This window comes from Scyliorhinus torazame, chromosome 10 (genome assembly GCF_047496885.1).
Source record: "Scyliorhinus torazame isolate Kashiwa2021f chromosome 10, sScyTor2.1, whole genome shotgun sequence".
Lineage (NCBI taxonomy): Eukaryota > Metazoa > Chordata > Chondrichthyes > Carcharhiniformes > Scyliorhinidae > Scyliorhinus > Scyliorhinus torazame.
The window spans coordinates 163,339,772-163,356,918 of record NC_092716.1 but is presented as its reverse complement, the minus strand read 5'-3'; the positions used below and the strand labels follow the sequence as shown (position 1 = coordinate 163,356,918).

The 17,147-nt window shown below is 46.3% G+C and overlaps 1 protein-coding gene across 1 annotated transcript in view; it reads left to right on the top strand.

Moving 5' to 3' along the window:
• Nucleotides 1–17,147, top strand: part of LOC140431005 (potassium voltage-gated channel subfamily KQT member 1-like) — a 1,144,532-nt gene that overhangs the window by 389,582 nt on the left and 737,803 nt on the right. The window contains exons 8-9 of the mRNA XM_072518896.1: nt 12,642–12,752; nt 15,856–15,951. Coding sequence (XP_072374997.1) covers nt 12,642–12,752; nt 15,856–15,951 — 207 coding nt within the window. The remainder of the gene's footprint in view (nt 1–12,641; nt 12,753–15,855; nt 15,952–17,147) is intronic.

Sequence of the window (17,147 nt, the reverse complement as noted above, 5' to 3'; positions counted from 1 at the left end):
GGAGAAGTAATGCTTCCTGGAATCGTGGCAATTTATAACACAGATTTATGCCATTGGCTCATTATGTCTGTGCTGGCTTTTTGCTAAAGCAATCTAATACAAAGACAGTATCACACTGTCTGGCTCGCTCTTCATACCTTTATCTTCCTCTGTTTTAAATATGTATTCAGTTCTTCTTCAAAAAATACAATCATCTCTCCTTAACCACTCCCTGTGGCAAAGCATTCCATGTGCCAACAATCTTCTGAGTAAAAAGAGTTCTCCAAGCTTCTCTCTTCAATTACAATTTTAAATTCCGGACTGATCATGACTGATTCAGCAGAGGAAATACTAATTTCCTATTAGTCCCATGAAAACCCTTGTTAATTAAAAATAAAACTTCTATTAAACATCCCGTAGCCTTCTTATTTCCATTACAAATGCTCCAAATATCTGAAGTCTCTTTTCTCAATAAGAGAATTGCTGGCACTGGGAGGTCTTGTGGCTCAGTAGGTAGAGGCCTTGCCTTTGAGCCAGAAATGCTGAGGTGAAGTCCCACGCCACAGGAGTGTTCATGATTTGGTTCTAACAGGGTGATCCTCAACCTAAAAACCCTACCAACACTTCCCCATTATTTCCCAAAGAGGAAAAATGTTTGTGTGAAGATATGGAACATGCTCGCAGTTGCTGGCATTCTTTGTGAATCCATGCCACATGCTGTCTGTATGGGCAACACATGCAAATCTTCAACTGTAGCCTAACTAAACTTTGTGTATCTTAATCATTGCTCTTTTATTATTGTATGTTATGCCTCTGTTATCTACTACATTCCACCTTCACAGATATTACTGTCTACATTAAAATCCTTGTGTCACCTGTTTCCTCCTTATTGTATTATGCCTAAAAACTTTGCTCTTCCAGATATTATGCGCTCTGTACCCAATTCTGAATCATCTATATATGCGGAGAGTAAATACAGATTCAGTTGGACTAATGAGTTTATAGTTATCCACTTTATCCTCCTCTCACACCTTGAGCAGAAATATAACATTAAGCACTCTCCAGCTCCGTTGTACAATTTATTTCTCTGAGAATCTAGAATTTTCCTTTCCAAATTCATTCAGTAGCCAAAGGTGCATTTACTCTCCGCATATATAGACGATTCAGAATTGGGTACAGAGGGCAAAAGATGCATACTTACATGGCACACTGACATATTAACCTTGAGTTCTGTTGATTTTTTATAACCCATTGCTTCTAAACATCCAGTTACCGCAAACAATTGATCCATATCTTCCCCTAGAATACCTATACTCTCACTTCTAGCATCATTTGTAAACATTGATGCTAAATGTGTATGTAATATCACTTCAATTTTGATCCTTCACAGTCAAAATCCTCCTTTTTCCTTGAATGGTCCTGTTGTCTCTTTAATGATTTTTCCCTTTATGATGTGCTTACAAAAGCCCTCACTCTTTGCTTTCATATTATCTGCTAGCTTATTCTAGCTAGTCGCAAAGTAGAATCATTTCCTTTTTTTAAATAACTGAAGTGGGTACAACTGGAAGCCTCTAGTTTTGAGCACTGATCTTGGATTACATAACTCTACTTGGACGTATAAGACTTGTCAATATTATCTTTGATTAGTTTTAGATATCTCTATCTGATTGTCTATGATTGGAAGCAAACTGGGGAAAGGGGTAGATTGATGCTGTCCTGAAGAACTATTCAAAAGCTTGGGATACTTTAAAAAAAAACTCACTGTGAATTTTTGGAGTAAATTTAGCGCTGCTTGTTGTACCTCAAGATGAGTGTGAGAGAAAGAGAGGGAAAAAAAATCCCCCTCAAAATTACCTCAATTACATACCTCAAAGCAAATCTGCCACATCACAGATCACTCACAAGACAAAGTCCGAAGTTTTCTTTTTACGTCGACAAAGACGTAATCATAATTGCATCACCATTGATGAAGGCACACTGCTGCCGTCCTTACAATAGACCATTGTCTGTGTATTTTAAACAGTGGCAAGTGTCACAGAAAGCAATGTTTGCAGGGAAATGATACTGAGCTTTGTTTCACTGGATGTTACATGGAATTAATGTTCTTTTTAAAATCACAAGAGATTCTCAATGGTAATCCTACCAGATTTAGGATTTTCATCTTTTTGTTACTTAGGGGGGGTGGGGAAATCCTTTCCCAGTAAGACTTTTGAGTTCCATACACATTTACGTATTCACAATGTGTGCACGAGTTATATTTTCAGTCGATAATATCTTTGAAAAAAAAATTGCTTTACTCTTTCGGTTGCAGATTCTGTCGACATGCACCCAAACCTTTCCAAGCTGCTGAACAAAATTTGCTGTTCATTCCAATTCCATTCATTTGAACAAGGTCCAAGAATGTACCGGAGGCCTGTGTTAGACAGAAAGTTATGAACTATGTGCACAGAATCATAGAAATATCTGCACAGAAGGAGATTACACCGTATCTGTGCCAGAACTGGCTGCACACTGAAGTTTTGTACTCTACCCTTCACCTTGTAACCTTCAATGTTTTTTTCCAAACAGTTATCTAATTCCCCTAAATGGTGTGACTAATTTACATCATTTACATGTTGTAAAACATTCTTTGTGTGGAAAAAAATCTGTTCTAACCTGAATGTTTACAGTTTTATGTGCCCTTGTTACTTATTCATTAATCACTGAAAATTATCTACTTATTCTCTCAGATCCTCTCAGACCATTTCATAATTGATAACATTTTTACAAACAGGCCCACAGACCCACTACTGCCTCTCCCTTCACTTCATCAATGATTTTTAGCTCTGGCACACACACTAGTGAATCGACTTACATGGCTCCAATATATCCATTCTGTGACTGGATACATAACACAGCATTCTATCAAAGGGCTTCTGTATGAATTGAACAGAGATCTGGAAGGATCAGAATACTACAATCTACAACAGAATGCAGCCTATAGGTTGGACTAATTCAAATAGTTGGACCATTACTTCATGACATCTTCACACCTACCGCTGAAAGCAATCAGTTTAAATGTGAAATGAAATGAAATGAAAATTGCGTATTGTCACAAGTAGGCTTCAAATGAAGTTACTGTGAAAAGCCCCTAGTCGCCACATTCCGGCGCCTGTTCGGGGAGGCTGGTACGGGAATTGAACCGTGCTACTGGTTCAGCGATTTAGTCCTGTGCTGCAACGGCATTCTCCCAGTTAGGTAATATATGAAGGTGCAGAGTTCCAGTTTTGAGTTTCTTTTGCAGAGAGTTAGCATTGCTGCCTGTGGCTCCTTTTCAAATTAACTAGAATGCAAGTTACTACCCAGTCCCTCACTCTCTGCATTTTAATGCTTCCTATTTCTTCTACGATATCAGTAATGTAATAGTTTGTTAAAGTCTGCACCACAGTGAAAGGCTTTATTTGGAGATAAGCCTCCAACTTTCCAATGACTACTGTAATAGGACACCTGGTCGCACTTCAAATAGAAACCAGAGGTGTAGGTTGGTGAATTATTGATAAAGCTGTGTTATCTTTGAAGAAAAAAGACATCTGTGCACTGGTATCAGTCAGTGGCTCTGCCTCCAGGACTGAAAGCTGAAGCTTTTCCTTCGGATCAGTATCGTACTGTCGTGTGACTTCACATTTCTAATCCTTTCTGTTTTTGTTCAGGCACATGCTCCCCAGCTGTGCTCCATTACATTGTTCCTCTAATCATTCACTGAATTAAGAAAAGAAAGAGAGAAGAAAAGTATCTCGAACAAGGCTTTTACTTGTGTTAACTTGTTAAGTGTCTGATTTCAAACTAAAGAATATCTTTTTCTCCGTTTGGAATGAGAGCTGTACACCTGAGATACTGTTTCACTCTGTCCTCGCACCTTTCTGATTGTGACCACCTCTCTTCTTTTTTACCCGCAATTAACTCCTAACAAGCAAAGCTCCCAGGAAGTACTCGAACAGAGGATATTTATTCAGAGGCAGATGTTCAAAGAATAAATGGCACCAGCAGGGGCCATCAAATGATGTAGGCTGAGCTCACTTGTTCCAGTGCTGCCAGGACCACTTGTTGACATTAGCATTTCAGTAGGGGGTTTAGCAGGGTGAACACACAAAGGGTTTGAATACACTAATCCCTGAAGGGAACAGGACAAATGAATAAGGCTCTTTTTAAAAAGCATATGGTATCCTTGACTTTAGCAATAGTGTGTACCATTGGGGGCATGGTGGTTAGCACTGCTGCCTCACAGCGCCATGGACCCGAGTCAATTCCGGTCTTGGGTGACTGATTATGTGGAGTCTGCACGTTCTCCCCGTGTCTGCATAGGTTTCCTCTGGGTGCTCCGGTTTCTTCCCACAGTCCAAAGATATGCAGGTAAGGTGGATTGGCCATGCTAAATTGCCCCTTAGTGTGGGTTAGTTGGGGTTGCACGGGCTAGAGTGGAGGCCTGGGTGGGGTGCTGTTTCAGGGGTGTAGACTCGATGAGCCAAAATGCCTCCTCTGCACTGTAGGGATTCTATGATTTCTATGATCTACAAGATGCACTGCAGAAATTCACCAACGTTCCTTTGAAAGCACCTTCCAAACCTGTGACCTCTACCACCTTGAAGAACGGGGGCAGCAAATGCATTGGAGCACCACCACCTGCAAGTTCCCCTCCAAGCCACTTGCCATCCTGACTTGGAAATCATCACCGTTTCTTCATTGTGGCTGGGTGCAAGCCCTGGCATTCCCTCCCTAACAGCACTGTGGGGTACCCAGACTACTTGGACTGCAGTAGTCCAAGATGGCAGCTCACCCCCGCCATCTCACGGGCAATTAGGGATGGGTAATAAAAATGCTGGCCGAGCCAGAGGCATCCATGTCCCATGAAAGATTTAGAAAAAGCAAAGAAGTTACTCCAAACCTTTTAGAATTCACTCTATAGGCCCAAGCTGTAGTTTTGTTTGTCCACTTTTGGACCCCAGAAGGATGCCAAATCCTTGGAGAGGATAGAGAGATGGTTTACTGCAATAATACCAGGAATGAGGGACTTAGCGATGCTGAGACTAGTAGAGTTCATGTTCCTTTGCTTAGAGCAGGGAATGTTAAGGGTAAATTTAATCGAGATGTTCAAAATTGTGAGGAATTTTGACCGGGTAAATATGGCGAGAGGAGAGTGGTTTAAGATCATTGTCAAAAATAAATAGAAATGAGAATTTATACTGTAATATGTTGGGTGTGAGGGCGGTATGATGACGCAGTGGTTAGCACTGCTGCCTCACACGCCGAGGACCCGGGTTCGATCCCGGATAACTATCCATGTGGACTTTGCACATGCTCCCAGTGTCTGTGTGGGTCTCATCCCCACAACCCAACGATGTGCAGGGTAGGTGGATTGGCCATGCTAAATTGGCCCTTAATTGGAAAAAGTAGTAAAAACAAATTATTTTAAAAATAGATGTTGGGTGCGATTTAACGGCTTCATCCTGCCCAACTTGGTGGTGTGACGAGGCCGTTGAGTCTCGTGAGAGGTGTCTCGGGAGATTCTCGAAGCTTGAGACTTCTTGCGAGAGTCATCCGAACCTCACGTTTGGATCTCACCCACACCGTACGGCTCATTTAAACATGCTTGCCCTGTATTTCCCGTGGGGCCCGGGAACACGTAGCTTCGCCAGCGAGGACTAAGCGCCGCTTAATACTGGTCCACACAAACGTGCATCAGGCCTAATGGCTGCTAGGGGATTTTCCAGGCCTTTGGAGACTCTTGGGTGGTCAGGGTCTGGCCAGGGTAGCCCCTGGGTCTCCTTCCGGCACCTGGGTACCTTGGCACTGTGAGACTGGCATCTTGACACTGCCACCCTGGCACTGCCATGCTAGCAGGAGCACTGTCATGGCACCCAGGTGGCAGCGCCAGGGTGCCCAGGTGCTAGAGTGGCATTACCAAGGTCCTGGGACTGAGGGAAGCCATGTCCATGAAAGCAGCAAGAGGGGGATGAAGGGCGGTTATGAAGGGGCCTAATAAAGTTGGGGGGTGAAGGGGGAGGGACCTGAAAGGGGGAGCCCAAAAGGGTGGGGGGAGGCCTGAAATGAGAGAGGGTTGTCAGCGATCACATAGCAGGCTGTCCACATGTGGGGAGATGTTGTGAGGTAACTCCCACCTGTGCGGGGGATGACATTGCCTGTGGGTGGGGGATCTGGAGGACCCTCAAGCTCAATTAGAGATCGTGGCACTCTTTCAAAATGGCGCTTCGATCTCTGAGAAGCCGGACTGGCCGATGAGTTCAGCTCCTCAGCTTTGAAAACATTTCTCAGGGAGCGATCTAACAAGAGAAGCACGGAATGCGGTAGCGAGTGTGGCTTGTCAGGTGCTTCCCGATAGCTGACTTGGCGAGACCCCGGGTGGTTTGTAACATCAATTCGGGCCGAAAGTGATCCCCCATGGGCTAGATGACGGAAATGGCCGTCACTCCAACTGATTCATTTGGACCATGACACTAACCAGGGGGAGCAGCACATAACCGCGCCCTCCGCGCACACTCCAGACAGCACACAGCCATAGCACCATGGAGACCGGCTCCACATTTCGGAGATGCCGACCTGGCCAGGCTGCTGGACGGCATGGAGTTGAGACGGGACACCCTGGCCGGGATTCTCCGAAATCCCGGCCAATTGTTGATGCCGGCGTAAACACCAGAGTGGTGTACGCCGGCGTCAACATGCCGCCTGGTCCATCAATTCAGCGCGGTTCAGGGGGCTAGTACGGCGGCAGAGAGCTGCCCAGGTAAGTTGACATCAGACCCCTGGCACTGGTCCCACCTGTCGTCCCCCCGTCAATGAGTCGACGGCTGGCGCTGCACAGCACACCTCCCAGCATAATACCACACCTGTGCCCCAGCACAGCCTGTCAGCGGTGACTGCACTTGTTGCCCGCCATAGATCCCCCAATGCATCAAGCGTGCACCTCACAATGCCCTCTTTATCCCCGGAGGAGAGGTTGCTGCACAGCATGTGGGAGTGGGAAAGCGCTCAGATGGATGGCGGGGTGCCGGACATCAGAGTCCTCACCCCTTATGGGGAAACCGGCCCTGGAGATTGCGGGGATAGAGCGGTCACCGACAGCGAAGTTGGCCTGCACCGCAGAGGTGAGGATCCATTGCCCCTCCATCCAGATTACCTGTCTCAAGTGGGTTGCGTGTGTCAGACAAAATTATCCTTCCATTCTCTCACAGGTTCTCCATTGGATGATGCCGGCCCATCCGGGGCAGCTCCCCACCCATCCGCCCCCCCCCCACTCCCAGCCTTCCAAGAGAACACCTCAGAGGAGAGCTCCAAAGATGCTACCATCAATGCATCACAGCTATCATCCCCGCCACCGACTAGCGCAGAGACACACACCTTGGTGGGCAAAGGTAGTGGAAAGGTGTCTGGGCACAATCTGGCGAGCATCACAAAGTTGCTGATGCACATCAGGTGGAGGCAGGAGCATCTGAGGGAGTCAGCAGTCTGAAGTCTGCTGGATCCCAAGACCCTGTCAGTTGCAGGCCTCTGTACATGTTTATCCTGAAGCTGATCTAGTCACTAGGGTGCGGCCATGAGATTCAGGAGGGATGTCAGTGACACTCCAGTGGGTATATAGCCAATTAGAAGACTCCTAAAGGCTACGGGCACAGGAGATGGTGCCGGCAACATGTAGCACCAAGGCCAGCACTGCTAGGGTGGCGACTGCAATGGAAAGCCTAGAGTACGATGTCCATGCAATGAGTGATGGTATCCAAGGTGTGGCTCAGTCAGTGACGGCCATTGCTGAGTGCCTCATCAGCATGTCTCAGTTGCTGGTGGACAATGCTGAGGCACTGCAGAGCACGGTAGCACAGTGTGCTAACTAGCGCCTATGTGACTTCCTACTGAGGAGTCAGTTAGATTTCAGGAGGCCAATAGAGAAGAGTGTCCATCCCATTAATGCGATGAAGATTGCCCTCAATTGGTGTTAATTAGAACCTCGGCACGTTTAGGCGGGATCTGGAACCCACCAATCGCAGCGGGCCGGTTAGACTGAAAACCTATCGGCGCAGATCCCAATTCTGGCCTCTCCCCAATCTAATGGGCTTGCACAGATGCATGCCGGGTGCTAGATGTGATAGTGCCGGCTGCATGCTAGATCACGCCATAAATGTGGGCTTGACGAAGGAGAAACTCCCCAATGCCCAAACAATGACTAAGTGTGGTTGAATAGCGGTGTGGATCTCACCCTGCCAAACCTGCCCAAAATGGCACATAGACATTTTTTGGTTGAATCGCGCCCATTATGTTCTGAAATAACACTGTTAAAAAGGTGGAGAAACTGGATTCAGTGGTAGTTTTCAAAAGGGAATTGGATATACATTGAAAAGAAAAAAAAAGTTGGGAGGGGTATGGGAATAATTGAACCGCCTTTCTAAAAATGCGTGCATATTGGGCTGAATGGCCATCTTCTGGGCTATAGGATGCAATGATACTATGGGTGGAATTGTAATCTCCACAAACAGATTGATTGCGGTTGAGTGAGAAGGGTAAATGTTAGAAAACCACAAATCCAAAGCCAATCCACTTGGATTCTGCCCACTTCCAGTTTCAACAGAGGTGGCATGAGGGAGTGGGTGACCATCCCATTCACAGGAGGCAGTGGTTCATTGAAATGTTTTATTGAGGCTTTGTGCCTCAGATTTCTTTCTCTCTTCCAACTTTAGCGCTGTCCAGCCGCTGAAAGGAGGCAAGGACTGTTATATGGACCAGGTAAGTGCTTTTCTAGCACTGCTTGTGAGCCAAGAGGAGCAGGAGAGCTTCCCTTGGCTCACCAAGACAACCTGCTAACCTTCCCAGTGATTGTACCACCCTTCGTAATCTGCTGAAGTCCTCCATTACACTTGATCCCCTTTTGGCCTTTGCCATCATGCCCTTCCCACTATTGTCTCCATCATCAACACCTTCCCCAGTCTCTGTGGCCACCCTGTTGATGTCCCCCTGATTTTTACCTCCCCCTCCCCCCAACCCCCCACCAACCCAGCTTATCCCTCATTGGTGTCATCAACATCAGTCATCCTGTTCACCTAATTGATAGCCCCATCAATATCCCCCTATCTCTGATCCTCTTTACCAAAACCCCAAGCCATCAATGCCTGCCTAATTGTTGTGATATGATGTGCATGTACCTTTAAGGAAAGATGCTTAAACTGCTGTCCATCATTAACACCTTCAGACAGGATATGATGTAGTAGTCCTTGGCTTGCAGTTAGCCTGCAAGCCGCAGGTGAGAGATTAGGGGCGCGATTCTCCACTCCCACGCCGGTTGGGAGAATCGCCGGGGTTGCCAAAATTTCCGGGGACGCCGGTCCGACGCCCTCCCGCGATTCTCCCAAGCGGCGGGAACGGGCCGGTCGAGTTCCGCGGGCCGCAGGCCGGAGAATCGCCGGAGACACCCAAAATGGCGATTCTCCGGCACCCCCACGATTCTGAGGCCCGGATGGGCCGAGCGGCCAGGCCAAAACGGTGGGTTCCCCCCAGCGCCGTGCACACCTGGTCGCGACAGTCGTGGGCGGTGCGTGAACGCTGGGGGGGCGGCCGAGGGGGGATCCTGCACCGGGCTTCACCTTGAATGTGGGGTGGCCCGCGATCGGTGCCCACCGATCGTCGGGCTGTCCTCTCTGAAGGAGGACCTCCTTCCTTCCGCGGCCCCGCAAGATCCGTCCCCCATCTTCTTGCGGGGCGGATTTGGACAGGATGGCAACCACGCATGCGCGGGTTGGCACCGGCCAACCCGCGCATGCGCGGATGACGTCCGTTATGCGGCGCCAGCCGCGACATCTATTCGGCGCCACTTTTACGCGGGCGACAAGGCCTGGCGCGGGTAGATGACGCGGCCCCGATACTGGCCCATTGTCAGGGCCTGAATCGGTCGGGACCGGGGCCATTCCGCGCCGTCGTGAACCTCGACGGCGTTCACAACAGCGCGGCCACTTCGGCGTGGGGGTGGAGAATCCTGCCCTAGGTCTGCTCTACTTAGCCTCCCAGTGGATGCTATCTGTATATAGTCTTATGTTCAGATAAAGAGCCCACATTATTGTTTATCCAATCCTCGTCAATAATTGGGACATTTACATTGAATAAAAGAACATGATACCAATTCCACTGGCCAACAATTTCAATTTCTCCCTCCCTCCTCTCCAGTCCTTTGCTGCAGTATGGTGATGTAGTCCTATCTGCCCAACACCCAGTTATCCTCTGAACCTGCGATGGCTATGACTGGAAAATAGCTTACTAAAATGATAATAAGGACTTGCTGTTAAATTTGGCAGAGACTGAAGAAAATACATTCCTTAAAGTTTCCTGACTGCGCAGTTTCCCTCCCTCCCTCCCTGTCTCTCTGTTAAAGGGCCTTTCTTTTCTGACCTTGACGCGAATTGGGCATCAGTGATTCACCCTGCTTGCATCAAAAAGATGTGATCATCTGAGTGCACATTGTCCGTGGGACCATACCCAGAATATCTCAGGCACATCACGCTCAAAAAATATTTATCTGGATTCTCCGTTAGTTCTTCCACCGGAGCTGAATTGCTCTAGTTTTACAATCCCCTTGAGGTCGTAAAGCAGGATCCAATTCAGTATTCCATGCCATGCGGGACCTCTGTAATCGGGGGTCCCCCCACAGGGAGCTGCTGCCTAAAGGAACCCCTCCCCCACACAGACTCCGCCCCCCCCCCCCCCCCCCCCCCCCCTGCCAAAAAGAGACTCCTGTCAGGAAGCTAGAGAGCAGACCAGACAGAGGCTGTGAGAAGCAGTATAGCTGTAATACTTACCTTGCAGCTCCACTTGTCCAGCCCTCAAAGTAGAGCATCTATGCCTCTGTTTGGTTCTCACGGTTCCACTATCTACAATCCATTCAAGGGGGGTGGTCCGTGTGTGTGTGTGTATGTGTGTGTGGGGGGGCGGGGGGAATCCCTTAATCAGGGGATCCCTGTGTGGGGGTCTATCTATCACAGCGGTACCTGGAGAGGGTCTCCCTATCACATGGGTCCCTGTGGGGGGTCTCCCTATTACATGGGGCCTTGTGGGGCCTCTCCCTATTACATGGATCCCCGTGGGGGGTCTCCCTATCACATGGGTCCCTGTGGGGGGTCTCCCTATTACATGGGTCCCCGTGGGGGGTCTCCCTATTTCATGGGTCCCTGTGTGGGGGTTCTCCCTATCTCAGGGGTTCTTGTGGGGTGTCTCCCTATCACAGGGGTCCCTGTGGTGTGTTTCCCTATTATATGGGTCCCTGTGGTGGGTCTCCCTATTACACGGTTCCCGGGGCAGGGGTGGGTCGGGTCACTCCCATACTTTGGGGTGGGGGGCACTCAGGCAATCAGGGGGTTGGAGGCTGCTGTGCAGCCTGGGGGAGAGGGTGGTCAGGACCAATTTTCAGTGCGGGCGTGGGGGTGATGGGCTTGGATGGTCTCTACCACCATGGCCCTGGTGTGTTGGCCCACTCTGAGGCCCATCACGTCAGGATCCCGATTGTAGAAACCACAAGTGAACCTCGGCCACAAGCTTCTTGGTCCTGGGGACCGGAGAAACTCAAGAGAGCTGAGCATAGGGTGCCAGGCCCGCTAAATTGATGCAATTGGATCATTACGACCTATTTGCATATTTTTCCATGCTCCTGCTGGCATACGGCATGGAACTCATTCATACCATCAGTGAGGGCTCAGAGCATGGCGTTCAGGTCAGTGCCGACGCCGATCCCGCTTTTACCCCAACCCCCAAGTCTCCGTCCCATCAGGAAATGCATTCTGGGCGTCCTGGGGATGGAGAATCCAGCCCACTGACTATAATGTGACTGTTTTGATCTTTCGATTCTTCGCATCTGGGACAGTAACTATTGTTCTAACCAAAGATCATTGACCTAAAATGTGAACTCGGTTTTTTGCTCCGAGTATTTCCAGCATTGTCTGGTTTTATTTCAGTTTTCAAGCATCTGCAGTATTTTGCTTTTGTAGTAACAATACCAACTCAGCTCTCACCCAAGAACAATTTCAACACTGAGAGATAGATACTGTTTTTTATAAATTTAGAGTACCCAATATTTTTTTCCAATTAAGGGGCAATTTAGCGTCGCCAATCCACCTACCCGGCACATCTTTTGGGTTGTGGAGGCAAAACCCATGCAGACACGGGGAGAATGTGCAAACTCCACATGGACAGTGACCCAGGAGAGATAGATACGTGACCTTGCATTGAACACCCTGCCTAGTATTCAGTTCTTTTGACTTTGATAGCTTTGAATATTGGTGGGTCACATAACAGTTGCCAAATCAATGACATGGTCATTGACATAGGGGCTGGTTTAGCACTGTGAGCTAAAACAGCTGGCTTGTAAAGCAGAACAAGGCCAGCAGCGCGGGTTCAATTCCCGTACCAGCCTCCCCTAACAGGCGCCGGAATGTGGCGAGTAGGTGCTTTCTACAGTAACTTAATTTGAAGCCTACTTGTGACAATAAGCGATTTTCATTTCATTTTTTTCATTTCACATGGAAATTGATTCAAATACTATCAAGTTAATTGTATATTTGAGGTTTCAGTGCTGGACAGCAGCAGGAATTCCCTTGACAATAATTCTAAAATTCACAAGCTGTTCTTTCGATACACAGGTGACTGTTACAACAATCGGATATGGGGACAAGGTCCCCCAGACTTGGATCGGCAGAACGATTGCTTCATGTTTCTCTGTATTCGCAATTTCGTTTTTTGCACTTCCTGCTGTAAGTTGTTTTTATATTTCTTGTAGTACGACTTGGTTCAAATATTTACTTAACTCTCCGGTCAGCCCGAGTAAAAGATACTGTTTGTAATGTCCTTCATAAGGAAAAGGATTTAGTTGGAAAATTTTTCAATGATTAACCTACCCAGGTCTGATAAACATTCTCTTATCATCATCACTGTCCAAACTGAGAAGTTGAATTATTAGAACTATTCTAATACATGATGATATTCACCTATATCGTTCATCTAAATAGATAGCTGGGTAAGGAGATGTATAGTCAACAGATACTGGGTAAAGTAGAGCTGTGTAGACAACAGATACCTCAGTAAAGAGATGCATAATCAACAGATACCTGGCTGAAGAGTTGATACTCAACAGAAACCTGGGAAAAGAGTCATTGAGGTCTACAGCACAGCAAAGCCCCTTCAGCCCGTCGCATCTGTGCCAGTCAAAAACAACCATTCTAATCCCGTTTTCCAGCACTTGGCCCATAACTTTGTTTGCCTTGGCATTGGCATTGTAAGTGCACATCTAAATACTTTTCAAATGTTATGAGGGTCTCTGCCTCCACCGCCCTTTCAGGCAGTGAGTCACAGATTCCCACCACCCTCTGGGTGAAAAAGCTTTTCCTCACATCCCCTTTAAACCTCCTGCCCCTGACATTGAGTATATTCCCCCTGGTCATTGATCCCTCCACCAAGGGGAAAAGTTTGTTGACTCTATCTATGCCCCTCATAATTTTACACATATATAGAATAAGTTAATCAATGAGTTGAGAAGGCGATGCAGAGATTACTAACTTGATTGAATTCCTTGATGACAGAGCTGGTTTGATTAAGTTAGTGCAGTCAAGGTGGTACATGTGGTCTTTAAGAAGGCTTTTAACAAATGTCTCAGAGGGGGCTTATTCATATAATGGGACAAAATTAATGTGTTAGAGGTGGCATAGACACAGTATTGGCTTAGTGACAGCAAACAAATGGTGGTAGCGGATGGATGCTTTTTAGACTGGGAGGTAATTTACAATGGCTTTCCCGAAGGGTCAGTTTTGGGTCCATTACACTGCAATTTTTACACGCGACCTAGGCTTGCGTGTCAGGAGCAGGATTACAGAGTTTTCAGATGATACAGAACTTTGGCACATAGTTAATCAAGATGAGGATAGTTATAAGCTTCTGGGTAACAAGATAGTGATATGAACTGAAGCATGAAAGAAAGTATTCAATGCGATGAAGTGTAAAGTGGCGCCTTTTGAAGGAACCAATATAAAAAGACAATGATCAGGATTCTCCGATCCGAGTTCACCCTGCCACCACTGCCAGTGAGAACAGAGAATTTGGCGCTCAGCCATAACTCCATTTACTGCAGCGGGTCTGGAGATTCCTACCAATGTGAACAGACAGAGAATTCTGGCCAGTGTGCTGCAAATAACATGATTTTGAAAAATGAAGATAAACAAAAAACCCTAGGTGTCGATATGCACAAATCTATTTAGGTGGCAGGGTGAGTTAGTAAGTTGTTTAAAAATCATATGGGTTACCTGGGTTTATAAATGAGGAACAGAATATAAAAGCAAAGAAATCATGCAAGGACCTGGTTAGATCTCAGCTGGAGTAGTGTGGACAATTCTGGGCACCAAACTTCAGAGAAAATGTAAATGACTTGAAAACAACACAGAGGAAGTTTACCAGGATGTTACCAAGGATGAGGGATTTCAGTTGTGAGGAGAGATTGGAAAGATTCTCCTTTGAGCTGTGAAGATCAATAGGTGACCTTTGAGATATTTCAAAGTATCTAATTGTTCCCTGTCGGTTTCTATATTCATGCAAACTAGAATGGGCAGGAAATGATACATTCAGGCTGCTGCACGTGCTGTCTCGTGCATCACAATGCATTTACCCACTGGAAAGCCATTTAATTTCCTGGGCAATGTGAGCAACCAGGTGAAATTCCAGGTGAATTAGAGAAAAATATCTGAGAAGTTCCTTTCTGACTCCACTGGGTGATCATATCAGTTGAGTAGATCACACAATCACTGATCAGTGTTATGCAGTATTTCACCCAGCCATCTCTGCCACTGCCAGAAATGGGTCCAAATTTCGGTGAAGAATTCAGCAAATCAATATTCACTGTACTAGCTGGGTAGCTTGTTTCTCAGGCCCCAAAAAATTTAGGAATTTAATGACATTCCATTGATCATGAGCGACACGGTGGCACAGTGATGCCTCGCAGCATCAGGGACCCGGGTTCAATTCTAGCCTTGTGTCTCTGCTTGTGTGGAGTTTGCATGTTCTCCACATGTCTGCGTGGGTTTTCTTTGGGTGCTCCGGTTTCCTCCCACAGTCCAAAGATGTGCAGGTTAGATGGATTGCTCCTTAGTATCCAAAGGTTAGGTGGTGTTATGGGGGTAGGGCGTGGGAGTGGGCCTGGGTTGGGCCGCTCTTTCAGAAGGTCAGTGCAAACTTGATGGGCTGAATGGCTTCCGTCTACACCGAAGGGATTCTATGGTTTTATCTGTGCCTCTCATTGTTCACCTTCAAGTGTGCCTGCAGCTCATTACACATGCCATCTATCATATATTTTGAAAAATATCTATTTTCATCCTCCAATTTTCCCACTGTTTCCCTTGAAGAACGGATACAACCAATCATTTCCTTACCCCTTGGCAACTGAAGGCAATTCCAGAACCTCTACCATCCAGTTGAGATCAGGCAAATCAGCACTTGATCCTGTGTCTTTCCAGACCCGTATAGCTCAGCTTCATGCTTGCAATCACATTTACCAACTTAATTACGAGACTAGAACAGAGAATCCTTTATCCAGACTGGTCGGAATGTGGAACTTACTACGACATGGAATAGTTGTGACAAGTAGCATAGATGTATTTAAGGGAAAGCTAGTTAAGCACTCCAGAGAGAAAGGAATAGAAGGTTATGCAGATCGGGTCAGATGAAGGGCGATGGGAGGAGGCTCACCTGGAACACAAGCAACAGCATAGACCAGTCAAGCTGATTGACCTATTCCTGTGCCATACATCCCATGTTATTCGAATGGGGACCCCAGCACAAATGATTTGATCTGAATTCTCTTTGTCGTTCCAGGGCATTCTGGGTTCAGGGTTTGCTCTCAAAGTTCAACAGAAGCAACGACAGAAGCATTTTAACCGTCAGATTCCAGCAGCAGCTTCCCTCATTCAGGTACATCCCGGTCGTCTGCAGGTTGAACAGAATCCAACGTTGGAACATTCAGGGAGCCAATCACAAGTGGTGTTTCATGGTCAAACTTTGAATTTGGCTTCTAAAATTAATGTCATTGTTTGAATGTTTACTCTTGGGGGTTTCTTTTCCATCAGTAGAACTTTGCAGAAACGTTTTAGAAATTGTAACTTTTTTCTTAAAGTCGGTCACCCCAACCCTGCCTAATTTGAAATTTGTGGGCCACATGATATTGAAGAAAGGTCAAATCAATTTTTAATTTGGTTTTTAAAGAGCTACTCTATTGTCATCATGTAGCACACAAACAATTTGCGAGTATATTGTAATCAGCAACAGTACATAAAACCCGAGTCATTTTGCACGATCATAAATTTCAAGTTGTATGAAGCTTGCCAGATGTAACTCCTTAATGCATCTCAGATGTCTTTTTTTAAACACTCCCATGATAGACTGTCACCACTTCCTGATGCTGCACGCAAATAAAGGGAAGGATTGGTGTGCAGTGAAGTAAAGTGGCCTAAGCGAAGAGGAAGAGAAGAAATATTTGTGTTATTAAAAGTATTGGCTCAGTGCTTGTAGAACTGTTCATAAATTTCCTCAAGACATGCTCATATATAAACACACGATGAACTGTAAGGTCCTGTGGAATGTGGCCAGCATAGATCCATGTATGTACACCTCATCTACAACTCGAGTAGAAAAGGAAGATAAAGGGGTTGCTTTCAATGGGATTAATACAAGAACATGTAATTTGTTAAAAGGGTGAGTAGAGGGGAAAGGAATGACCAAGAAGAAACTCATAACTGCAGATTTGAAATATAAGAGCAATAAATTATTTCTTTCTTTCACAGTAAGAGGTTAATCAAAGAAGGAATGAGAAGGTTAAAATATATAGTACTGTGCTGGAAGACCCCCCCCCCCCCCTCCAAATAAAACCCAGCAGGCATCCTGCGTAAAACATTTTTTTTTTGGTCTTCTGCCGTAGCTGTTTGAGAGTTTGGGAGAGATCCAATGGTATTCCCCAGGGAATAGATAGATAGATAGATACAGAGATATATGGATAGATAGATAGATAGAGAGAATGATAGATCGTTAGATTGATAGATAGGTAGATAGATAGATTTCATAGATTTCATAGAATTTACAGTGCAGAAGGAGGCCATTCGGCCCATCGAGTC